At 43.1% G+C, this 27413-nt stretch overlaps 1 protein-coding gene across 1 annotated transcript in view; it reads left to right on the forward strand.

Moving 5' to 3' along the window:
• The window catches only part of clpb (ClpB family mitochondrial disaggregase), a 36675-nt gene continuing 9262 nt past the window's right edge, over window positions 1-27413 (forward strand). Inside the window, exons 1-7 of the mRNA XM_030067937.1 lie at window positions 1-457; window positions 634-685; window positions 5076-5162; window positions 12923-13026; window positions 14968-15096; window positions 21021-21118; window positions 23878-23992. Of these exons, the coding sequence (XP_029923797.1) occupies window positions 1-457; window positions 634-685; window positions 5076-5162; window positions 12923-13026; window positions 14968-15096; window positions 21021-21118; window positions 23878-23992 (1042 nt within the window). The remainder of the gene's footprint in view (window positions 458-633; window positions 686-5075; window positions 5163-12922; window positions 13027-14967; window positions 15097-21020; window positions 21119-23877; window positions 23993-27413) is intronic.

Below are 27413 nucleotides of genomic sequence, written 5' to 3' on the forward strand. Positions count from 1 at the left end.
ATGTTATCATCGGTACCGACCAGGCTGATTGCCCGAAGGTCGCGCAGCCTGTCACCGTGCAGCCGCGTGCTTCAGACCAGCGCCGGTGGTGCCTCGTGCCAGGCCATCCGGGAGACACCGGCAGAGACCAACCGGAACCCCATCGTCTCCACCTCCCGGGTCTCCAGGAGGGGCATTTTAGCCGAGGAAGCTGCCAGTGCCAATGTGAACCCAGCGGTGCAGTACCACCACCTCGCCCCTAGGTGGCTCTCCAACCTGGAGAATCGTCGCAGCTCCTGGGCTGCTCTGGCCAGCAGGGGGCGCAATAACAACAAGTACTGGGAGGAGAGCAGGCAGAGGCATGAGGAGGACGGCCGGGGTCACGGCGGGGGGCCAAACCCGTATGGAGTGGCTTCTGCTGGGGTGCTGTCAGCTGCAGCCGTGGCCTTCTGCCTGAAGAAAGACTCTGACCACAAAGGTACACCTCAGCAGCTGGAATGTGTGTGTGTGTGTGAGTGTGAATGTGAGTGGGCACAACAACAAGTGTTTGAGTGTGTATAGTTTAGTATATGTGGGTTTCTCTCTGTGTGCATGTGTGTTTATAGTTTTCACTATTTATTTTGGTAATGTGTCTCTGTTTTTTCCAATTTTAAGGTGATGCGCTTCTGGAAGCAGCAAGGACCAATAATGCTGAAGATGCTGCCAGGTAGCGCTCTCTCTCTCTCTCTCTCTCTCCCCCCCACACAGACACTCACACATTCACGCCTCAAAATCTCACACACACAAGTATAAGCATTTCAGAAGTGTATAAAATCTATATCTAAAATGCAGACATCATCAAATGTAGCTGCTACCACCTCATTAAGCTGTGGAAGTGATTTAAGAACCTGATCCACCTTATGTGGCCTAAATCATGCAAATATATATGCACCCAAAGACATGAATGCATATACACATCTGTCACCAGAGCAACACGTCTCAAGCCCCAGGCCCTTGTTTTTATATTCATGTCCTCTGTGCTCAACACTTATGGAGGTTATATCAAACCAGTGGATGCAGAGCTCTCAGTAACTATGGCTACGTTCACACACAGCTGTTGACAGTGAACTAGTTCTGATGGGTTTTTTTTCTCAGATCTGATCTTTTTGCCTTGACTGTTCACATTTATCTTTGTATGTAACCTGTGAATCACATCAGTGTGACCACATGTTCTCTCCCACATGGACACACTTACAGCAAGTATTCATGCTAATAAAAGACAGTCCATCATCAATGTGAATGAAATGGTGCATTCATTTCTTGAATTGTTTGCTGTGGTCACAGTCCATCAGCTGTTCAGGCTGAGGGCTGCTCTGATCCTCCATATTTGGTTTTGTTTATTACTGCTGACAGTGAAATAATAATACACATAGCTGTCACATCAGCAGAAATCAGCAGAGTGTAAACAGCAAAATTGTTTTGCTGTTTACACTCGCCAAAAAACAAAACAAAAAAAAAAAAAAAACAGGTCTGTGTCACATTTGAGGGAAAAATATGCAAGCGACTTTCTACTGACTGTCTGAACGTAGCCTAAGAAGCAAGTTTGTCATAAAGATGTAATGATTTTGTACCAAAAATGAAATCCATGGCTCTGCACTCCTCAGTTCAGGAAACTATACAATTGTGGTTAACCATGCATTTATTTACAATATTTATTGTTAACTCACCATAGCTGAAAACCTGAAATCTGAGACAGTTCAGTTTTTTTTTCAAGCAGAGCGACCATGAAAAAGGTGAGCTGTTACCCCCCTAGTTTGTTGAAGTTAATAAGTAAGTGAGCTGGCATGGAACTCGCTTCCCAGAAAGCAGCAGTTACAAGCTGCACTTCTGCAATTTAACAGCATTATCTAATTTCTAATAGGTTTGTGATAGAGTAGGGATTGTTATTTTTTCTGAGCTTTGGCCCCCAGATTTTCAGGCTTTTTGTTCACACCACTCCTCTTTATCCCCTCACCATTTCCTGTTTTTTGTTTTTTCCAGTACTTTTTTGAGCTTACAAATGATGCAATCACAGATCACCTGCAGATGCCATGTGCCAGAGTTGTTATACATGTTATTTGGTTATGTCACTGTGCTTGTAGTCCCCTAAACAACCACTAGATGGAGAAAGAGGACTTTCTGTCAGTGTGTGCGTGTGTGAGAGACAGAGAGAGAGACCGAGAATGAACAATTAGTTGCAGCACTGAGGTCAACCTCAGCCATACTGATTTTGCTCAACAGTGTGATTTGATTTTTTCCCCTCTTTCTTGGTTTGTGTCCTTTTCCTTGTCCATTTTCTCTCACTATGCATTCTGTCCTCTATTTAGCCTCTCTAACACACAAATTAATACACACATCCGTGCACAAACACATTCTCACACACACATTCTCTGAGACTGATCTTAAACTCAAACATACTTCCCTCCGATTTCCCAGCACACTCAAATTCAGTCACCCAAAACGGATGGGGCAGGAGGGTGTCTCTCTTTGTGTATGTGTGTGTGTGCCACCAGGCCTATAGTGCTTCTTGGTACCATCTGTGTTCTTGTTAAGAAGATCCGTCTGCTCTAATGACTGCACAAAGTGGCTCATGTTATATTATTTTGAAGAACATAATGTCTCACCTTTTCAAGACAGAGCATGGAGATTCAGGCAGATTTGCACACACAGGCTGAACCTGAACCTTCTTGTGTGAATTTATCCTCTGACTGCAAAATGCTAATAAAATTACCTGTACTTTTACACAAAAACACACATCACTACATGTGTTGTTTGATGGCCCTGTCAGTCAGGACAGAAAAGTTACATGTGTGTTTTTCTCCACTGCGTGTGTGAGAGACGGTGACTGTGTGTGTTTGTGTGCATCATTTTCTGCATATCCATGCAACATGCATGTGTGCAGATATATGTGTCTGAATCTATGTGTCGTTGGGTGTGTGCATGTCTGTGTGTGTGTGTTTATCCATGTGTGTCTCCATGTGCAGGTTTGGGTTACCTGTGCCCATGTGGCAGATGGTGTGTAGGTGAGAGTGCAGTAAAAGAGACAGACAGAAAGACAGTCAGCGGGTCACAGATGTGTTAAGTGCTCTGATTGAGTGTGTGGAGGCGGTGGAGTGTCAGGGTGTGTCTATGCAGAGGCAGCGGAGAGGAGAGAGGCAGCATTTCCACCGCTGTTTTAAAACAAATTCTGCCGCAACTTTGGTGACAAGTTCTCATCTTAATAACATTTGACCAACAGGAGGAGAAACAAAACACTGAACTGACACAGGCACGTGTAGGTTTCCTTTATTAAGAAACAACAAAAGTGAAATCTGACGAGTTTTTCATGACTACTTCTGATTCGTCAGTTAATCAGTTTGTCAATTCACAGAAAATTCATTTGTTGTAATTTTTAATTAAGTAATCATTTTAGTCATTTGTCAAAAAGTAAAAATCTCAAATGTAGGTGCTAGTTACAGCATCACATATGCTAAGCTTTGCTTGGGTTTCTCTTGGTTTCTTATCATTGCAAAATTAACACTGGAGTTTTTTTTGTTTTGTTTTGTTTTGTTTTTTGCTACTGGTCAGAATAATGAAGTAATTCAAGGACATAATTTGGGTAACTTGTGATGGACAGTTGGTGACAGTTGGTAGTTTGGTAATGATTTTTCAGTTAATCGTAAAAGTCAAATAAGCCTTAGTTGTAACCCTACTGAAGACTAATATTTTTTTTTGGAAAGGCCAATATTTTGTGCTGATAGTCAGGATATAGAATTCAGCTTTTCATCCATAATGTTATTTTAGCATAGGTTGAAAAGCCTCTGAAGCAGCATTTAGACAGTCATGTGGCCCTAAAACACTGAAACCCATACCAGTGAAGTACTTGATTTGACGTGATTTAGCAGCTCTCTGGCTCGGGGAGGCACGTTTCATCACAGGTTTCACAGACTGACACCTGAGAGGCTGTTTAGCAAGACCATATCCTCCCTGCCATCGTATCAGCCGAGGTAGATTTTGACTGGCTAGTGTTCAGTTTTTTATAAAGGATCGATTTGGCCTTTTAGAAAATTTGAAATGCTGAGTCTTGTTATTTATAATTGTAAATTTAAGTTGACTTATCAACAGTTGTATTTTAATCATAAACCATTTATAATGGTTTTTAAGAGGCAAGAAGCTGCAGCGGAGTGGTACATGTCTCATTATTATGAATGATGGGTGTCAACATTCAATAACACAGCATGGGCTAAAAAATAATGAGCTAAAAAGCCCAAATTATTAATGGTCTAAACCTTGAACCACAACCAATAAAAGCTGGAATTTGTTCGGTCTGATATGTGAGTTCTTGATTTCCCACAGTCCCCCTCTGTTAGACTGACAGGTGAAAGAGCTTAAAGCAGCTGAAGTGCTGCACTCAGTCCTGAAGCATTTGTCCAAACCCCGATGTCACACACAGACAAGGCAGTGAAAACAGGGCCAGAGAGCAGCGGAGCCCAGAGCAGACCAGACAGAGGCCACCGTGTTGACTGTAAACACACACTCTGTCTGCCTGCCCAGCGCAGGAGGGGACCGACGGATCGCTTACACACAGCACACACTTACAGCGACCCTCCCACTCCAGCACCTGATGTCACACCCTTAGGCACAGAGCTGAACACACACCTGGCTCACACACACAGACACAGGGATCTAATGTGTCGTTCCAGAGAATGACAAAGGGGACAAGAGTTAGTTAAATGGCGTGCCTGTCGAGGCTCACAATTCCTCAGTTTTACACAAGATACGTTTTGTGCAGGGCTAGGCGATATGGCAGAAATCAGTATCATGACATAAGGATTATTTCAGGACTGATATTACAATATGACTCATGTATAATTATAATATAAAAAAATATATATTAAGTAATAGTGATGGGGAAAAAAATCCTCTCACTTAAATATTGCATTTCTTACAATCCATCTTAAAATCTTCAAATCCACCTAAAAAGGGATAACAGGACTGAATGTATTCTTGTTTGAGTATCTGTCTTTGTTAAGTCAGTGTGAATATCGCAGTGCAAAAGAGTGAATTACAACACACTGTGTTTCTTTTTTCCCCATCAGGCTGTTGCGTGAGGGGGTTGACCCCAACCAACGCCACCGTCTGGGCTGGACTTCTCTCATGGTTGCTGCCATGAACCGACAACATAGGTCTGTATGTGTGTGTGTGTGTGTGTGTTTCATTTGCCCTTGTTAATTTGAATGCGCTGAACACATTGTGTGTTTCAGAAACGGCTTGAGAGAGTCTGTGGGTGTTTTCCTCACTGACATGTGTGTCTGTATTACTAATGTGTCATTTTAATATTAAGCAGCTGTGTGTGTGTTTATATGTGTGTGTGTATGTGTGTGAGCAGGCGTGCTGAGCCCTGCCCATCCAGGAGTTGTTACAGTAGGTCTTCTGAAGTGCAAAGTGCTACTTTCAGGCTGACAGACGGTCTTTACCCGGCCCCCATCCCTCTGTCCAACAAATTAAATTAGCCCCCTGGCCCCCGAACACACACAACACAGAGAGGGGCCGAGGTTAAGACTCGGCCAAATCCAATTTATAGAGAGTTTTTTTTTTTTTTTTTTTTTTTTTTTTTTTTTTTTTTTTTTTTTTTTGGACGCTCCATCAGGACTCTGGTAACATTTTTGTTCAGGGAGCTCATATGTTCCTAAATTTGTGAGCACAGGAGAGCAACTGAGAAGCGTTACATGAAAGTAATTGAAATTGACTTTTCCTACCGCAAACCTCAACTTTAACATTTGCTCCCTTTTTTCAGTTTTTGTGGGTCGATTGAATTGATACTATTGAAATGGTCAGGTCGTAATCATTCAGGCTGAATGCCATGACAGGCCTCCGGCGTAAAGATAGCAAACAAACAGGAGGACACACACCGTCACTCAGGAATGCAGTTTTAAGTCTTTTGAGCATATAAGTTTTATTAATTTCATAGTGTGGCTTGCTGTTGTTGGGCCCTTTTTTCATTGTTTCTGAATATATCGCTCGTCTTAGTGCAGCGCTATCTCCTGACCCACCTGTCACTGCACAGCTTTGCATGTTATCCATCTAATTACAGGCTCTCAAGCATTTTACTTCACACACTGTCCTGCCACTGACCCACCCTAAGAGGCAAAGATGATCATACTATTTGATCATTGTACCATGTGGTAAGGATATGTGTGTGTTTATGCCTCGTGTGTGTGTGTGTGTGTGTGTGACAGAAGTTGATGTACACTGTGTGTCATGTGTAGAGTGATACAATGTACTGTGTGCACAATTTTTTGTTACAGATTTTGCTTGTATGTGTCTGTGTGTATACACGCTATTTGTACCAACTCTGTTTGTATAGCATGTGTGTCACTATGTGTTGTGTGTGTGTGGTGTGTGTGTGTGTGTGTGTTATGAGAGCTATAACTCAACAAGGCGATGACACTCCTCTGTGTTTAATCCCGTCTTGCAACCCCCCAGTGAGCCGTCGCTGCTGCAGGGAAGACAGAACACCGATTCACACACATCATTCACACACCGCTCTCTCTCTCACAGGCACACACACACACACGCACACACACACACAAACTTCCATATACCCAAGTGAGGATATGCACGTACAAACACACATAAATATGCGTCGCACACACTCAGACAGGGGGAGTTTATACCAAATATCTTCCGGGGCTTCTGCCTATTACTCAGTCACACACGACTTTATTTGCAGCCACTAAGTGAAAACTCAGGGAGCATTACTCAAGAACGAGGGTCTAGCCCATAGCCAATATGTCAGCATAGATCTCATTGTTGAATGATTCCTCCCCTCGTCTCGCACTATATTTATATTTTCCTCGGCCCGGAGTGATAAATGTATTTCAAGAGGAGCGGGTTTTAACCACGAAGCCATTTCTGGGGAAACTGCAGCAGTCCTATGACAACTTCGAAGTGTCGTGTCCGCAGGACGGCTCAGCTTGTATTCAGGGGTCGGGGTGAGGCTTAGGGGTGGAGTAGAGGGGTGTGTGTGTCAGAATTAAGGGTGGGACACCAGTTGGGGGAGGGGGTGTGTGTTTGCTTAACTTTGATGTAGAGTTAAATCAGGGAGGCGCGGGGCCAGGCCCTCTGTTTACACTCTTTTAATACACAATGCCCATCTCCATCTCTCTTTCTCTCCCTCCATCCCTCCCTCCCTGCTTTCACGTGCACAATGAGCGTCCAACCGAGTGTGACGCCTGTTGACCGTTCCGACCTGTCAGCCAAGTGACTCGTTGGGGGGCGGAGGGATGATAGAACAAGAAGATGAGTGGCTTGTTGGGAAACGGGAGAGGGAGAGAATAGTTTTGCCATGGAAAAAGAGGGTTGTGGAGTGGGATTATGGATTTGGGTCTGGGATTAAGTAGGCTGAATAGCAGCAGGACGGGTGAGAATCACCAGAGAGCTCTCACTAGAATATTAAGACAGTATTTTGGTCACGATACAATGTTATTGTGATGGTGAGCATTTGGTAATGCATTTCTGTTTTTATGAGTTCAATTTTGCATAAACCTTTGGAATGTTGTCCAAATCTGCATTTTTGCAATAAATTTTAAGCTGTTGTTCAATAGAACATGCAAGGCCCATTATTCACATGACAAATGCATCTTCCACATCATTTTTCTTATCTTTAACTTCACCGCATGTTTAATTTTAGTGACTTTATAATGAAATTTTAGGAGTCAGGAAAAATCTTCATTAGTTTGTAAGATTTTGGTTGTAATTCCAGGCTTTAGGGCCACAGAACCGTAAACCCTCAAATAACTATAATGCTTCGCACAACATTCCTCAGTCAAGTTCACACATCTTAGCCCTTTGCCCTGTTGAAGGCCGACTGGTAAATGGGGACGTGTCCTGCCAGAAAGTACAAGATGCCTGTTCGACTAAAAATACTTCCTGGAAATCACTCAGCATGCACCACATCAAATGATGCAGAAAATGCTGCATGCTACATGCTTTTTGCATGGACCTTGATGGTTAAAAACCATCACAATCCAGTGATCTGCATGACCTACATTCTTTGGGTCAAGATATTTTATGGGTCAAATCTCATTGTAGGGTTAACTGTCAAGTTAAACACCAAAGCTAATTTTCAAAGTTTTTTTCTTTCTTGATGACGATATGATAATTTCCATAACGGTACTTAGAAGGCAAACCAGCCACATTTGACCATGTTTTATTTATTTGGCATAAAGATAACAAAGTAAGTAATTAAGTGTGGTGAACCCTTCTTCCTGGCAGCCAGCTGACCCCAGGTGTTGGCCAGGTGAGGTGGGGTCAAGTGAGGTCCAGCGTCTGGGACAGGTGGTCAGAGATATGGATGGTCAGCTAAGCTCAGGTGTCTCATCTTGCCCTGTGGAGGCGGAAGTGTCTGCTTCCTGTCCTCCCTCCAGGGCAGGACGCGAAACTAACACCAGCCACCAGGCACACATTGGCAAACTTTGACTGCAGCTGGAAAGTTACCAGCCACAGAGTCTGCTTTGGTTAACTCTTTCTGCTGTAAGAGGTGGTAAAACAGCAGTTCTTTGTTGTAGTGAGCAGGTAGACCCTCCTTCAACTAAGAACCAGGTTTTTAACTCTCTGTGTCCCTAAACATATGTCCTGCTGAAGTGTCTTTGAACAAGACATTGAATTAGACAGCCCTGCAGTCACTGCTCTGTAGCTGAACCTGAACTCTCTAACATCCTTGTTGAGGGGGGCAAGAGAAAAGAGAAAACAGAAGAAAAGACAAATTTTGTACGGGAATCAGTAAAGTATTACATTGTTACATTATTTCAATAGGGGTATAAGGATTTGCCAAATCCATGGTTCCGTTCAGATCTCAAATTTTGTTTGTTTTTTATTCTATATTTTAATGATCCAAAAACATTACCTTTCAAAAGAAACCCTGTTTAATGCATAAAGTGCTGTATGACATTTTAAGATATTAGTTAGAATTAGTTTTAGGATTTTGAACTAGTCATAATTCCCTCTCTGATAACTATTTTATATTGCTGTGAAACATTTACAAATTTCTCCTTAATACAACTATATCAATCTGTACTATATTTTTTATCCAAAAACTAAACAATAATCTTTCACAAGATTACATTTGAACACGTCATAATAACATAATTATTTATCTTTTCCCAACGCTCATTTTTTCTGATTAGAGCTTAAATACATCATGTTGTTACTCGATGCAACCTCTCAATAACAAGGAGCTTAGAGCAGCTCAGTGAAACCTGGTCTCAGGAAACTGTGACCCAGTTCCAGTTATGATCCTTATCCCTGCTCTGTCCCGACTTGTAGGCCGACTCGGGTAAGATGCAGCTCCACAATCTTGGTTGTCGGTTCATGTGTCATCTGTGACACTGCCTCCATTTATGCTCATCAAATAGTGCAACAGTTTTGCTCACTTCACTGGGGAAATGGTCGGTAACATGGGAATATTGCAGAATGCAAGAGATCAGCAAGACAGGAGACACTCAGTTGTGGTGGAAAACACTGTCGGTAGTTGCTTTAGGTGCCAAAGTTTAGACACTTTTTACTGTGATCTTGAGGAGCCTGTCTCTTCTTCTTATCTCTGCTCCCTTCCTCCATCTTGCTACCGTTGTTTTCAGCTCACACAGTCAAATCATGTCTTTGTGTCACAGTAATTATCGTCCATGCACTCCACAGTATATAGAGTTTAATGCAGCAGACCTGCTATCTTCTGTCTCAGGGCTGCAAGATTGAAGACGGAACCGCAACTCGAGACCATGTTTGTTTATAAGTTTGGTCTTGGTTTCAGAACAGTTACACCCCTAATTTTCAATATCCGAACTGTTAGTGCAGTGGTCGCCTCAAGGTTAAAGATAGGTTAGGCTGACACATAGAGGCTGAGGAGATAGACCAGTAGAAGTACGACAGAGGGAGAAGGTGATGAGGGTGTTCACTCCGCAGTTTTCTCCCACATTAACTCACTCTCACTTTTCCATCCGTTAGCTTTTTAGAATTAGCTTTTAATTTTCAGAGGATATTGTTTCAGTTCTCTTGAAATCAGATTGTAATAGTAAGTCTATTATTTTAATTTTTGACCCAGTCCTTTTGAAGTGTCAGTTTAACCTTGTTACCCTCTGCATGCCTTCAGTTTGGCCTCAAATTAGTGCTGCAGCTCTCTTACTAAATGTCCCAAATAAAGTTAGCCACTTGATCATCAGTTGATTACAAAACTGTAAACTGTTTATAAGAGCTCATTAGTAACAGGACCCTCTTTTATAATTAAATCCCCTTTCATCTTTTTGTCCACCCTTCCCTCCTTCACCCTCTCCTCCTCCTCCTCCTCTTCCTCTCTGCAGTTTTTCTCTTTATCCCTCCGTGTTTACCTTTCTGATGCCATTAACCCTGTTGAGACCATCTCGTTTCTTCACACACCCCTGCCCAGCCTCGTGTGACCAACCATCATTTGTGTGTGTGTGTCTCAGAGGATGCAGAGACCTTGTGTTTGTAGAAGTGCTTGGAAGGGTGAGAGAAGAACCCTCTGTGGGTCACTGCCCCCCCAACCGGCTATAGTGATACAGTAACAAAAGGGGACCCCCCGATAGTCCCTTTTAGCCCCTCAGCAAGGTCAAACACAAAGACCTGGCCAGGCCGTTCTCAGCCCTTGCTCTCCCACAGAAACACACCGGCCCTCTGGAGGTCAGCGCAAACTACCAGAGAGGTCACTCGGCTCAAATTTTACCACAAGGATGGATGGGAGAGGAAGTGATATAATGGGGAAAGGTGTTGTGCTGTGTTCATTTTTCCTCCATGCTTGAACTTCCACAGTCACTGGTCTACCAAACAAGCACCCGGATGAAGATTCCTCTCCTTGCTGCATGCATTAGGTGTGTTTCTGCTGCAGCGTGGGCTATACAGTGTGTTATGCATGCACAGTAACGTGTTAAACTTGGATTATTTTTTGTCCTCAAGTTTAAATGTTTTCTGGCATTGCGATATTTATTTTTTAACAAGCCACATTTCATGTAGCTCTAAGAGTTGTAGGGGTTGTTTAAATTCACTCCTAACCTTTACATTGGCTCCTCTAATATCAGAAATAGTTTTGGAAGTACCTTAGATCCCTTGTGTGACTATACATGCTGTCAAATAATAAGATAAGATAAGATACTTTATTGTCATTATACAGGCATATACAACGAAATTAAGGTGCACAGTCAGGATGTGGACTCATAACGAATAAAAAAATAAATAGGAAAAAAAGTCAATCAAATTGAAGAATAGGCCTAGGGTCTAATGAATGGAAGCCACTGCATGTAACATTAATGACAACCCGCTGGATGGTCACGCTCAGTGGTTCTGAAACCGTTTCATTCTCTTATGGAAAAACATTTTGCTCTATTTAAATTATTCCACGCCCTTTTTCGCTTGCCATAGTCATATATGTGAGATTTATGCATTACTACTACTCAGAGGTTATAATACATAGTCGCAGGTTTGATGACAGCAAGCGGTGTGCTGGCAGAGTTCATGTGTTCATCGCTCCTGTCGTCTCTGCCAGCCGGTGGAGACGAGCTGACTAGCTGGTCTGTGTGCATGCATTCGTGTGTGTCTGTGTCTCAATGTCAAAGCCATTGCTCATGTTCAGGGTGGTAAAGGGAAAGTGCGTGCGTGTGTGTGTGTGTGTGTGTTCTGTAGACGGAGAGACGGTACCTGGAATGTCCGCTGGGTCACAGTGAGTGGTGTTGCCGAGGTACTGGCTGTTTGTTCTATAAGGCGGCGTGGTGCGCTTCACTGAAGGACAACACACACCAACACCCACTCCTACACACACAGACCCCCCAACGGTGCCGGAAGCAAGCCCGACCCTTGCCCCTGCAGTGTACACATATGTACATGTCATGCAGCAGACACACACACACACACACACACACACACACACACACACAGGAGGTCCATGACTGAGCTGTAAAGTGTGTCTAAGTGTGAAGAGAGGGATGGAGTTGGCGCGTATCCATGGTAACAGAGCAGACTGTCCGTGATTTTTAGTCATGAACAACTAAGAAATTGGAAATTTGTGTCTGATGTGTGCCGTGTTTTTATTTTCTGGTGATGAGCGTGAGGTTTGTTGATGTCGAAGGCAGCAGGTGTCCTCATTGCATTTCCAGTGCCACACACTTCAAATGCCTTTAGAGACAAACTCTCAACATTGGCCGTATGTTTGCAGAGGTTTTAGGTCAAGGTTTTAGACGTGATTGCTTCTTTAGGAGTCGGTGATGCCGCTGCAATGATTGGTGAAAAATTGATTAGTTGCCAACTGTATTCCAGCTTCTCAAAATGTGAATATTTCTGGTTTCTTTAGTCCTCTGTGACAGTAAATGAAATATCTTTGGGTTGTGGACTAATGGTTGGGACAAAACAAGAATATTGAAGATGTCACCTTGGGCTGTATTCAACATTTTTTCACCGTTTTTTGACATTTTATGGACCAAGCAACTAATCAATTAATTGAGAAAATAAACGACAGATTAATCAAGCATGAAAGTAATCATTACCTCCAGTTGGGTGCATAATGATTTTGTACTGTGATCGAAACCCGTACGCGTAGTGAACTGTGATGGTTATGTTTCCTTCTGAGTTCTTGCTCTTCATTTATATCATGAATCGAAATTCGTAATGTAAAATTTTCCACAAGTTTTATACAAAGACTCTGCAAGACCTTCACAGAACAACATCAAAAATCCCTACATTCAACTTGTTTTGGTGTTGATGTGTTTAAATCAAACAGAAAGATCATGAATCCTGAGTCAAGTTTAATTTCTTTCAAGTCACAGATTTCAAAGAACCAGGTTGGATTCTAACATATTTCCATCTGTCTGTCTGTCTAACCATGTGTATGTGTGTGTGTGTGTGTGTGTGTGTGTGTGTGTGTGTGTGTGTGTGTGTCTTCCAGTGTGGTGAAGGTTCTGCTTGAAGCCGGTGCCGACCCAAACGCCGGAGACCACTTCAACAACGTTTATGACACTTCACGGGAGAAAGGCATCCACTCACTTGAGGGTAACGGATCACTGTGTATCTGCGTGCACATTTGCTGTGTGTGTGTGTGTGTGTGTGTGTGGGGCTGTAATATTACACATATGAATCCTAACTGTAGCTGCAGACATTATTGGGCATTATAATTTGCATAAAGATTTGCATATATGTACACGTTTTATTTCTCGTGTACTTGTTTTATTTATACTCTGATGTAGTGTGTGCTTTATTTGTTTTTTGTTTTTTGTTTTTTTTTTTTTCTTCACGGCTGCACGCGCTCACACAAAGACACAGTCACACAGAAACGCCAAAAACACACACACAGGCTTGCACAAAGACACATTCAGAAATACACGCACTCACACACACACACACACACACACACATCACCCCCCTCGGTCTGTGCTGGGTTTCTGCAGACATATTTATATGGGATATGTATATTGCAGACATTTATATGGCTGTCAGGTTTGGGTCCACGTGGGGCCGGTGTAGCGTGGGGAAGCGTTTCCCAGACGCACGCTGATGGATGGGCTAGGGGGGCCTGTGCGACGCTTTATTGGGTTAGCTATGATTATCCCGCCCCAACTCACACACACACACACACACACACTGACACACACACACACACACACCGTCTGCGGAAAGAGAGACTGTTGGAGAGAGAAGGAGAGGGAGACTGTGGGATGGATGGACGAAGGGAGAAACTGATGGAGCCGAAGAACCAGAGAAGGACGGAAGCCGAGAAAGCGATAGAGAGATGGAGGATAGGTTATGGAGGGAAGGAGAGGTTAAAAATGAAGGAGAGGGAAGGGGACGGGGGTGCTTGAAGGGGGTGAGGCAGGGATGGATTGAAGGAAATAGGGTGGGATGATGATGGAAGGAGGAGAGGAGCGGAAGTCAGGAAATAGATGAGACAAAGTTATTGGGATAGAGGGAGTGGGGAAGGAGGGAGGAAGAGGCTGTAAGTGACGAAAGGAATTGATGGATATCGAGGATAGGAAGGAGGGGGAGAAATAAAAATGGATGATGGAGGAGTGGCACAAGATGAGTCCTCTTATGAAAAAGGGAAGTAAAGAGAGAATGATAGACTAGCTCTATTATTAGTACGGAACAGAGGCAGGGAAACCCTAAAACAGGACTCACATTATCCGTACGATCTGGGGCTGTTGAGTCGGTGAGAACCACAAATATGAATAACTCGTTCAAAATAAGAAAGCCAATTTTGTAGTGAGGTGATGTTGTCTTTTCTGTAGACGTTTATCGGTCCGAAATTATCGGCGCTTGGATGAATCAAAGCTCTTTTGGATGCAACGGCTCAAACAGTCTGAGCCAAGTCAAGTCTTGTAATCATTTCTCGATCATATCTCAGACTTGTTTCCCGCGTTGACAAATTTGCATATGTTCACAAATGTGTTTTCACAAAAGCTGACACTGGTACAGCGTGTAATTTTGTTTTAGGAGGAATTTTCTCTTTGTTGGTGTCAAATGATCCCTCATCAGACAGCCCTCTTTGAGGACATTTCAGACAATTACACAAACACATGAGCCTTTTTCTCATTTTTTCCCCCTGCAGTTTCTGTGTCTGTGAGATGAGAGCGGTGCTTCCAGTGATGTGTGTATCTTGCTCGTACCAAAGCATACTTTGTGTTTTCTGGCTATGTTGTTACAGCCCTGCATTTTTCAGAGAGTGGAATAAAACTTGTTCTTTTGCTCATTTCTCACTCTTTTCCTACTTTAGTTCCCTCTCTACTTCTCCCCTACTCTTTCCTACGGTCTCCTTTGTCTTTCTCTCGTTCTTTCCCCATCCATCTCAGTGTCTTTCTGACACGTCCTCCTCTTTTACTGTCTCTGAGACGTCTTTCTTTCCCACCTGCCTCCATCTCTTTCACTCCGTTTTTTTTCTCTGCCTGTTTTTTCTTGTCTCCTCTCCTCTCATTGTCCTCCCTCCCTCTGTCCCGGCAGTCCTGGTGTCCAGAGAGGATGAATTCAGCAGCAGGCTCAGCAGCAGGGCTGGTTTCCGTGGTTGCACGGCGCTTCACTACGCCACACTGGCCGATGACCCTCGCACCGTCCGCATGCTGCTGGAGGCTGGTACGTTGTCCTCCCCACCCCACCCCGTCCCACCTCGCCTGTGAGGTCCAGACATTTGCACATAGACTCTTGAGGGTTTCTCTTTGCAGACTTATGCAGAGTATAATAGATATAATAATGGCCAATTGTGCAGTGGCAGTTTTTAGTGTAGTATTAAGCATTCTTGACTTCATTTAGTCCCTCCCTCTGCCTCCTCACATTCAATCCTCTTCTCCCTCTTTTGCTGCCTGGTTTCCTGCCAGTAGAAAGTGCTAAGTTAAACATGGGGTTGAAGTTTGAGATTCTCTGCATGAAATATAACATTATATGGCTCTACACTTTTACAGCCCCAAATCTATCTAAACCATAAATCCGAGCCCAAACATAAAGTCTCTCCACTCACTAGCACAAGTATTGATGAGTGTACTCTCCAGCTAAAGGGGGCGAAACCGTGGCGGTAGAAATTCAACTGTGGCAGCCCGACACAGTTTAATACATTAATGTGAAATCCTGGATCATTTGATTTCAGCGAAACCCAAAGAACGATCCTGTGTTTTGCCTTTCTTGTTCTCCATTTATTCTTCCATCCTCATTCTCAGCCAAATACTTTGTGCTCAGATTTAGAAAGGAGACAATGGACAAGTCTGAGTTTTCATTACAGTTTGGTCAAAGAATAGATGAAACAACAAATAAAGCTTAATTCAAATTTCAAATTCAACCTGATACGTTGTGTGTGTGTTGTGTGTGTGTGTGTGTGTGTGTGTGTGTGTGTATGTTGGACTGTATGTTAAGAGTTTGTGTGTTGTGTTTATTATTGGTTGCTTGATTACAGTTATTTTTAAAAAGAAATTGGATGATTTCATATATCCTGGCAGCACAAAAAAGAATATCTAAGCCTATGAATGATAACAGAATATTGGTAGAAAAATAAAGTAATCAGTTAGACCCTTTTTAAATTAGAATTTATATAAAAAACAACTTAATTTGATGTGGCTGCAGTGTGGTCAACACAGCTGAGCAGCACACCGATGGTAGGGTACAGACAACATCATCACATGGATTAATGTCTGCACAGGCAACAATTTGAGGCTTTTGAAGATGCCAGTTTTATTATAAAAAAAAAAATATATATTTTGTTATCATGCTTTTCTTCCAAATAGCTCACTTTGCTGTACAACATAAACTAATTCTCTTCCAGCAGGCCCAGCTGAAGGCAGTATTACGCCTCTCCAGCTCCTTTAACAGCTTTCCATGTATCATCACCTTAATGCTTCCACCCCCTACTCATCTAAACAGTATTACAACGCTCATTTGAAATTGATCACTCCCTCTCCATTCACCCCTACTACACTCGCACCTGTCGTTGACTCAGCTCCACCAGCACACAAACACACACACACACACACACACACACACACAGAGACCCTGGGGGCAGAGCATCCCCCGTTTCCAAGCGAGCAGCTCTTAAACAAGCTAGGCCTAGTTGAACTGTGACCCCTGCGCAGAACATGCCCTTGGGGTAACACCACAAACTGCGTGTGTGTGTGTGTGTGTGTGGCTATGTGCACTCAAGCTTCCATTTTCAGTTGTTTAAATATTCATAGATATGCTTTCATAAAAAACCCTTTTTAAATCCTTGACAGTGCACATTTGCCTTTTTGAATCATGACTTTGGAGGCACTTGCAGTTGTTGCCGCTGCTGTTTGGTGATTACTTTTTAATCCAAAGCATTCCACATTTCTTACGTCATAGCCCTCCCCAACACACACACACACACACACACACACGCAATCTAGTAATAATGTCTTGTTTATGTTTATGATGGATGGTGCATCTATCTGCCACACCTCTGTCTGTCTGTCTCTCTCGTCTCACCCCTCCGTCTCTCCCAGCACTCTGCGTGCTTAAACAAATCACCTCCACTAACTCAATCAAATGTCCCACAGACGCATTTTTGAATTAAAAAGGTAAGAAATTTCACAAAGCAGAGACATTTGTTTTAAGACAATCAAATTAAAGACGGGGGCAGTTGTTGCTTGGCTGACTGGACCTTTGCCAGGTCGGCGCCGCTCTCACGGCCAATAACAATCGAGACATCACACGCTGTCAATCACAAACACAATTCTGCATGTATGTGCGTACGAAAACACTCATTTCAGACATAATGGAAGGCAGATTATATTCAAATATTTTGGGGGGGTTTCCATTACTCTTGTAAAGGCTGTGTGTTTTTTACTGCCGCCCTTTATCCCCCTCACTCTCCATCATTTCCCCTCCTCTCTTTGCATTTCCTATCCATTTTTCCTTCCCATTCCTCCATCACTGAAGGCACAATACACTGGCACAGCTTAAGATCTTATATGTTTTCATGTGTGTGTGTGTCTGTGTGTGTCTGTGTCTGGTCTGGCCTGCCTGGGTGTGTTTACAAGATTGTTTGTCAGCTCTCGTTCATGTATGTGTACATCTGTGCCGTGTGTGTGTGCATGTGTGTGTCCCATACTTGGTTATTTCCCTTGTGTTTGCGTATGTCTGTGTAACACCAGTAGCCGTGGGTTTGCTCTTTTGGCCTCAGCCGGCCCTCGCCTCACATCTCCATCCATCACCGTCTCCTGGCCCACCCTCAGGCTCCTGTTTACCCCACAGTCCCTCACCCTGCCTGGGGAGGCTCTCCACCTTCTCCCCAGGCTCCATATCGGGCCCTTGGCCAGGGGCACTCAGTAATGGACGTGTCCAAAGGTGGCCGGAGGTTTGGAGATATACCTAAAACACATACACACAATACAGATACAAGGATACCCACAGCACACACGCACACACACACAAAGAACAGCAGGGGCTCTCTCCCACCAGCTGCATTGAAAGAGAGGGAGGAGGAAAGAGGAAAGAGGAGGCGACTCCTAATAGGCATATCTAAAGCACTCCTAATGAAAGGATGTGCCGTGTGTGTCTGTTTGTATGAGTGTGTGAATGTTCAGCTGTGTGTGTGTGTGGGTCAGTGTGTCTGAGGGAGAGAGCCTCAGTGTCGTTACTGCTGATCCTGTTATAAAGTGCTATGGCCCAGAGGGTTGGCCTGATATTAAAGCCTTAAATGATGCTATTTATTATGTCCGAGGTGTGTGTGTGTGTGTGTGTGTGTGTGTGTGTGTGTGTGTGTGTGTGTGTGGGAGGGGGGGTAGTTTATTGCTTTTCTCTTTCATGTTTTTTTTTTTGGGGGGGGGGGGGGGGGGGGGGTTGTTGTTAGGATCGATAGCTTTGTGAGTAGGTCACAAAATTTAGGGGTTTATCGATAATCACCACAGTGATTATTAGTCTCAGTGGTCACTGCTCAGAGCTATAGGACGAACCTGCGGCTGTATTGATTACAAACACACACACACACACACACACACACACAAACACTACCAAGCTCACTTAGAAGAACTTTGTACCTCACAGATATAGTCCGGCTCTGATGCATCGCAGAAATTAACAGTGTTTAATGTCCTGACATGTTGTATTTTCAGATAAGGTACAAATGTGCACCTGCATCAGCAGAAAAGATGCTACAAAGGCCTTTTTATACAAACTACGTCCTGTCTGGAAATATTGTTAATGCTGTTACTTTAATCAGTTTGTGTCAGAGAAACAAAAAGTAAAAAGTGTTTCCTGCTGGTGGCTCATATAATATCCCCAAGAGTTTGCTGCCTTTTTTCCCAAGACTCAGCACTCTCAAATTGCATCAGGGATTCACAGTATGTTCTCAGACGTTGTGTGATCTTCAGTCCCATCTCTGAGCAAAACCTGGTCCACCCAGCAATGTGCCACCCACTAAAAAAACTAGAAAGCACACAGTAGAGTGCATAACTCCTCCAAACACTGTGCAGTTGACAAAATATGCCAGTTCCTCATGTTGGATACTCACCAAAAGTCAGTCATGGCCACCACCACAATCCCATGTGTCCAGTCTTTTTAAAGTGAATAATTTCTTCCTTCCCCCTTGACCTGCCTTTCCACAACATTTCATGCAAATCCGTTCATAACTTTTAGAGATATCCTGTTAACAAACAGACAAATATAGTGGACAACACAATGCGTGCACTGCAGGGGCTGTAATGTTTTGTTTTTGTTTTTATTTCTTATAAAAGAAGGGCCAGGGTTCATATGGTCATGATAAACCTGGAAAAGAGATTAAGTTTGAAAATACAATTTCCAGGCCCTGGAAAAGTTATTGAAAATGAAACTATTTAAAAGTGTTGGAAAAGGTGTGGAAATCTGACTAAACCAGCATCATGTTAAAGAATGATTAACCAATTTTTAAAAAAATAAGAGCATGGCAGCGTTTTGTCGGTGCTTTTGGGATTTGCTTATATGCTCAAGCATCAGTTTGTCCCAGTCTGTTGAATAAAGGCTTAAAATCGCTTATTTTACTTAGATGTGTAGTCATTGAAAACTATCGATGAGAAAGTGTATCAAACCTGAGATATGAGATGAGATATTTCAATATAATTTCCGTATTTCAATTTAGAGACATTCTCTCATTTGTCTTTGGAAAAGTTTTTTTTTCTCTCTTTCATTTTTTCTCACTTATTTTGTGCATTTTTTGTTCTGTCTCACTCTCTCACTGTGGTGCAGCTGGGTGACAGCGCTACTAAAAAATCCACTTGTGTGTGTAGAGGCACGTGTGTATCTTTGTGACTCAGAGTTGAAAGTGCTTGCCCCGGTCAGGGCAGAAGGCACTGCTAACCACCTTCACTGACACGCCTGCCACTGCTCAGCCCTGGCACACGGCGCACACAACACACTCTCCACACACTCCACACACGCTGTGCTATTATGCCTTTTTTTTTCTCTCATTTACCGTCTCACTTAAAAACAGTAGATTAAACAAGCTTTCTCCATTTGACCCCTCCTGCTGTGTGGAAGTGTGTCTGTGTGCCTTGATGCCCCCAAACCTGCAGTGTGTATGGATTATTTAATAGTGAGGGGTGTGTGTGGGTGTAGGGGTCAGAGCTGCATTATTGGCACGCGTTGCGGATATGAAGCCCCCTGCAGACTCACTGCTTGGCCCTCCTGCTTGGCTGCAGTTACCCCAGATGACCCCTGAACTGCGACCTCTCACCCCTTACCTCAGGGTCTCTTTCGATGTTTTGACCCGGAGGGGTCAAAACGGAAGAAAGATGTGGAAAATCTTAAAAACTGAGAACATTTTGTATTGTGTCCTCCTTTTCAAAGGGTTTGTTTTATAAGCAGCTATAGGAGGAAGGATTCACAAGTAGGCAAGGCATCATACCAGAATTTTGATAGTTGATATCAATATCAGTGAAAATCCATGACTCTTGATACCCGAGTCAGCACCACAGCAAAAACTGAAATCCCATTCAGCACATACCCTTGTATGTAAAATTTTCAATTAATATTAACAAGTAGTGTACATTTTGTGTATGTTATGAAATGTCCTGCTGTAGCAGTGAATACAATGTTGTGATTATGTGCTGACATTTTGATTTGCAGTTGATTTACAGTTTACAGTGTATCAAAACAAACAGAATACTGGCTCTAACAGATCAATAGTCCCAAACTTTTTGTGGGTATGAAGCGTGGTTTTTTGTTTTTCATGCTAGTAGGCCAATCCTGGTATTCTGTTTGTTTTGGTGGTTGTTGCAGCCGTGCACTCGATACAAGGTATAAGATATGGAGCTGTGCGCGCCACCCCTCCTTACCATACTGTCCTAAAAGTACGCCCGGAATTTTTAGTGTCTCAGATAATGAACATGTTGGATTCATTGGACTAAGAAGGCTAGTATTGGTATCATTTTCAAAATTTTGGTATTGACCTGATACCCAAATATTAATTCTTTTGGCATCCCTAGTCACAAGTATCTGTGTGTCTGTGTGTTTGTGTTTCTGTTTGTGTGTGTGTGTGTGTGTGTGTGTGTGTGTGTGTGTGTGTGTGTGTGTGTGTGCAGGTGCCAACCCCCTGCAGAGCAATGGCTTGGGACACACACCACGGGCGTATGCAAAGGAGGGAGAGCTGAACACACTCCTGCAGGAGTGGGAGGGCAAGGTATGACACACTCAGCACACTCATCCAGATACAAACACACCATTTTGTTTAGAATTTGTACAAGGCCTTAAACTATCTGGGTCGTAGGGACATACCAGGACATACGAGCTTTAATAGTTGTTTGCTCTGACTGTGGGCAACTGCAGCCTGATAAAATGTAAAATTTTGCACATTCACTCAGCAGACATCTGTCCATCCTGATTACTCGCTCCGTCCTGCAGACACGCCCCTCAGGAGGTCTGTGTTAGTCGGGTGACTGAGTGACAGGTGCTATTGAGAGTTGGAGATGTGAAAGCGGGTGCAGGCTGGTAAAGGTTAACTGGGGTTAAAACAGGTATTATTGCCTAATTATCTAAGCTCTAATGAAGTTCCTATAGTAACAAAATGTGTTAGTAGCCATGCCATTTTGACACTTTGAGACATCTCTGTTACTGATTTGAACCTTATTTCATCATGTGGGAAATTTATATTTCAGCAAATAAAGCACAAACAATCAAGGATGTACTTTCCCAAACAAAACACACAAAACAAACATTTTATGAAACATGGAAAAGTGATTGAGGCACTCCAGAATAAGTTAAAAAGCTTTCATTCTATTTGGCTGTTCATTTTAAAAAGTATAAAGGTGTGGCTGACACATTTTGGCACCAGTGCCTTCATCAGGGTGAAGCTAAAATCCCCTTGAGTGTTCATGTTTGGATGTTTGGAAAGTTTTTTGCTTAGTATTCAACATCCAAACAGAGGAAAATGCTAAAAGCTAAACCAAGTCCAATGCTTCACATCAATACATCACCAGGCCCGCGTCATGTTTTACATCAATCACAAAGATTGTCCTCCATCTTGTACTCTGTGTTTTGTGTAAAATATGGGAAACACTTCAGTGTACACTGTGTTTGCCAGGTAAAGAAAACAGGAGGAGTAATAAGTTACCAAGTAACAGCTTTAACAAAATGAAGGTTGAGGTAACTACAGTGTAGCTGTCTGAGCGTTGGGATGCTAATAGCCTGAGTTTAGCAGCATAGTATTTAGGGTTTTGTAATATTTTATATATTATCTCTATACCTCTGTTGTATATATTATCTCGTATAATATGATTTGCTGTTTTCTTGTACATTCACTTAAGATTAAAACACACACTTTGTGTTCTGTTAAAGTACTATGTTAAACATTCCAGTTGAAAGCTGTACTTACAGAGGAAAGCTAATTGCTACCATGCACAAAAACACAGCAGCTATTGCTTTTCACTGGGAATCAGAATCATCACTTTGGATGCATGCAATTACTTCAACACCACCATGAACACTTGGTAAATACAAACTGTACTTGTTAACAAATTGCCAATTATGTCGATTATTTTTCTTGTTATTAAGATGTAATTTACTTTACTGAGATTGATGGAGAGCAGTCCTTGGGCTTGGAGGGTTTGACTGAGCAAAGCCCTGAAACCAGCTGACCGAGCTTAGCTTTCAGTATCACAGAGCTCTGTAGTGGTAGGAGCAATGAGTGCTCTGTTCTTGAATAAAACTTGAGTTATCCATAGTTATCCACCTGCCTGACAGCAGGCCAGAGCTAAGCAAGATGGAGAGAGAGAATAAACAGCCTGCCTCCACTGCAGGGTGGAAACCTGGAGACTGGGAGACAAAGAGGAGAGGATGAATGAGTCATGGATTAGAGAGAGCTTCGGGGCTGAAGGGAGGAACGTGGGGGAGAAAATGAGGGTGGTGGGGAAGGAGAGGTGAGAGAGGGAGATAGTAAGAATGGAGAAAGGAGACCAGAGAGGAGAGAATAGAGATGAACAGAGGAAGGCAGGGGGAGAGAGATCAAATCAGCAGTAGAGAGGAAGGGATGGGTGTCGGAGGAAGAGACAAACAGATAGAGCGTTAGAGTCTGTTAAAGAGGAGGAGAGGCGGAGGACAAAGACAGAAAGCAGATGGCTGCTGGGAGGTGGAGAGGAAGCATCCTCAAGAAGACGTGTCAGATGAAGATGGAAAGTGAAGTGGGAAGTGACCAGATTAGTGGAGAGTGATAGAGAGAGACAAAGATTTTGAGGGGAGACATTATATGAAACATCATTTTAAAAAATTCACCAGTTGCACAAAACAACAAACAACGAAATGATGACTGGCATGAGAGTAAAACGCACTGTGGGTTGCTGTTGACTTTATTATCCAGCCAAAATCTGTTGCTTACAAAATGGTAACAGACGATATCAGTTATCTTTTAGATACGCACCATTTAGAAATAAAAGAATTTCATACTTACGTAAATTAAAGGAAAATTTCAGCCTAAGTGAAATGAAAGAGCAAGGGCTTCTTGGTCACTAGAAACACAATGAATCCCTGATTTTAAACATTTAATGTGTTTTAAGCTGGAGATGAAGAGACGTTTCCAATATTTTGGGGGAGGATTAGTTGTGGTTTTGTGTTTGGAAGATTATACAGGAGAAAGGTCTCTATGTCTTTCTCCCTGTTTCAGCGCTCCTTCGTCAAGATGAGCTGCAAAGTTGGCAAGGGTGGTAATGAGCAAAGGTGATGAAAAAGAGATAGAGGTGTGTGGAAAGCAGCCGTGGGGACTCTTGTTCACTTTGTCTTTCTTTTAATCACACTGTTGTCTTACAGTTTTTATTTTACCATGTCTAAATGAGCTTATTTCATACTTTTTTCCAGTTTTTTCCTCCCTCGCCTGTTTGTTATAATTTCTTCCTCTTCTGTCTCTCCTGTTCCTTCTTCCTGGTCTTATCCATTTGTCTCTTCCTGTAGTTCCAGGAGGCGCAGGCCCGCAGGGAGGCGGAGGAGAGAAGAAGGTTCCCCCTGGAGAGGAGGCTGAAGGAGCACATCATCGGACAGGAAGGGGCCATCAATACCGTAGCCTCAGGTACACACACACACACACACACACACACACACACACACAGGTGAACAGATACAGAAACATAATACACATAATGCACAGTATACAAATACATATGTAAGTAAACTGATAGATGCATACATAAACTTGTGCACCCAAATTAACTAACAGTGTATTAATGCACATAAAGACACCTTAGCCTCTCAATCCTCTCGTTCTGTTTCATTCCTCTCTCTTCTAGTTCTTCTCTTTTTTTAAATATTTCAACCAGTAGTTGAATGTGACCCATCTCTTGCTCTCTTGCTCTCTTTCTCTCTCTCCTCCTCTCTCTTTCTCTCTCCATTCCCTCTAGCAGTAGGCGGGTTCAGACAGGCTGGCAGAGGCTGTAATTGGTTAATTGTGATGAATGAGCTGTCTGTCAGGCATACACAGGTGCCGTGTGCGCGTGTGCGTGTGTGTGCGTGCGTGTGTGTGTTTGTGTGACAGCTGAAGAGGCCAGGCTTGGAGCCGCCAGTTAACACGATTACAGAGAGGAGAGACATACTACAGACCCCCTCCTCTCTCTCTCTCTCTCTCTCTCCCTCTCTCTCTCTCTCTGCCTTCCCCCACTCTCTATCAGTCTCTCCCCTGCTTTCTCCCTCTCCCTCTCTCCCTCTCTCTCTCCCCCCCTCTCGCCGCCTCCTCAGGGTTCCTCTCCATCTGCACCCCTCTCCATCTCCATCACACACCCACTCTCTCTCCTTCACCCCTCTGTCCTTTCCTGTTCCCTTTGCCCTCTACACATCTGCATCTCTCCATCACCAGTCCTCCATCTCCATTTTTTTTCTCCTTTCTTTTTCTCTTACCTCTTCTCCGGGAACTGTTGCAGCACATAAACAAAGAAAGAAAAACACGGAGAGCAGAAAGACAAATTGACATGGAGAGAGAAGAGATGGAAAGAGGATGTGAAAATGCAATGAGGAGAGAGACAGAATGAAAGATAAGGCACCGAGGAAAAAGAGAGATTGAGGCACCGGGAGATAGAAAAAGAGATGGCAACACTGATGAGAGACGATATTAGAGAAGACGCTTAGAAACTGAAAGCTTAGCATTGACAGAGAGACAAAGAGAGCGAGTGTAATGCATGAAGAAATGGAGAGAGGATGAGTTAGAGCACAATAACGCAGCAGACAGTAAAGAGCTATTACACCAGGCATCCATGGAGGCCATGTATCGATCTGTGGAAGAGAGAGAGAGAGAGAGAGAGAGAGAGAGAGAGAGGGGCTTCTGCACCAGAGAGCGAGTGTCTTTTAGTTTTATTATCTTGGACAGTTTATGTTTAGATTTGTGAAAATAATCAGCTCATTCCCAAGGCTCCAAGCAAGAGAACCAATATTCCAATCTGCAGTGTCATCGTGAGAGCGAATAAAGCAGCAAATACAATCAACAGGAGATTTTTGCCCCAAGATCCAGGTGAACCTAATGACAAAAACACAAACTGCAGATATGTGATCTGTGGATATAGTCTCTAAACCGAAAAGCAATAGCAGTCTGGTAGATGTGGTTTGAAGTGCAGACTTGGGGGAGCGGGGGATCATGGGACTTGTAGTCTTTGGTAAAGTGACGAATGGTTGCCGTTACCATGGTAAATGTCCTGAAAGCCATGGAAGACATCACCACAGTGTGAAAGGAACAGTTTATTGATCCCTGAGAAGTAATTCAGTGTATATATCACACACACACACACACACACACACAGACACGTAGACGATATAGGATGACAGGACTAGAGGGTGCCAAAAGGCAGGCAAAGGATCCTCATGCCAAGATATTTATACCAATGCACACCTCCTACTGCACGGTTATGCTATCATGTGAATGTTTTGATCCAGAGTGCTCTGCAGAACGATGTGCGCATGCATCTTTAATTTGGGAGTTGAACCCGTAACCTCAGTAGTGTCAGAAGGATTTAGAGATTCGGATTGACAAAGAGACAGGAATAGAAAAACAATAGAGGGATGCAGACATGGAGAAATTAAATGAGCGACGGATGTAGAAATAAAGAGAAGAACAGGAGCTACACATGATCATTTTACAAAAATACCTAGAAACAATAATCTCACAGTGGTGTTTATGTGTTTTATTATAAAATATGAATTTATCTGTTGTCTTACAATCAGCAAAAGATTTTGTTGTATATATTGTCCTGCAACTGTGTACTGTAGCAGTCCACAATAAAGACTACTAATATTTAATATAACAGACTGCTATCATACAAAACAAGAAGGAGAAGCTAGAGGTGACCTGAGAGGAGCAAAAAGACAAAAAGGCAAAAAAAAACTGAATTTTTTTTCGAGAGGATGTGTGAAAAGAAAAGTGGAAAAAGTTTGTTTGGTGTTTTTATATTTTGCCTTCAGTGTGTCAGCGCATCTGCAAAAGGACCGTTTCCGCCAGGACTCTTCATGATGAACGACTGGCCTGCAGCAAGATACACACACACACACACACACACACACACACAAAAGAGTATACATGAGTACACTCACACACCAACTACACACAGACAGGAAGGAGGCTAGATTGATCCAGGTTTAGCTCTCAGGGCTAAGAGTTATTGAAGAGAATCATCCCTCTGTAATCATGTTAGAGCCAACCAGACCTGCCCAATACGCACTGCTCTGCACACATGCGCGTTCGTGTGTGTGCGTGTGTGTTCGTGTGTATGCGTGCGTGCACGTTTTCATGCAAGAGAGAGAGAGAGAGAGCTTTCATTTGTTTTTTGCGTCTCCTTGCTTTCCCTGTTGTTGTCAGGGTCCTCTGAGAAATGTCAGTGTGCCCTTCTGTCAAAGTCGGTCTCAATCAGCTAAAACACACAAACACACAGAAGGTTACGCCGTCATTCACACAGCTATTGATAAAGCAGACGGAGCTTTGGAGCCCCTCTTGTCACTATTCATCTCAATAGCCATCTCTGACACGCTCATTCGCTCTCTCCTTATCTCTGTCCCTCTGTCTTTTTTCCTCTCTCTATATATCCTTCTCTCTCCATCCTCACTCATTCTTTCTTTTATCTCCACCTCTCTCTCTCCCCCCATGTTTCTTTCTTTCCTGTCTTTATCTTTTTGTCATCCTTACTTGGTGTTCCTCTCCTTCCTATCCCTTTCTCTCTGTGTCATTTCTCCATCTCTCTCTCTCTCTGCATCCCTCTCTCTTCCTCTTTCTACTTATCTTTTTGAACATCTTCTGTCCTTCACCTACCAAGCCTTGGTGCCCAGATGTATACAGCATTTTAAATAAAATGTTTTCCTCAGCAGTTTGCTTAACATTTCCTTAGGATAAATGCAGAGCGCAAATTTCAGTAAGAATGTTTAAGAAGAGTGTTGTTTATGTTGGTGAATGAGCTGAGATCTATGAGTCTACATGGAGGTGATACTCTGATGCAGAGCGACTTGCAGTGAAGTGAGCA

The sequence above is a fragment of the Myripristis murdjan genome, chromosome 13 (assembly GCF_902150065.1).
Source record: "Myripristis murdjan chromosome 13, fMyrMur1.1, whole genome shotgun sequence".
Lineage (NCBI taxonomy): Eukaryota > Metazoa > Chordata > Actinopteri > Holocentriformes > Holocentridae > Myripristis > Myripristis murdjan.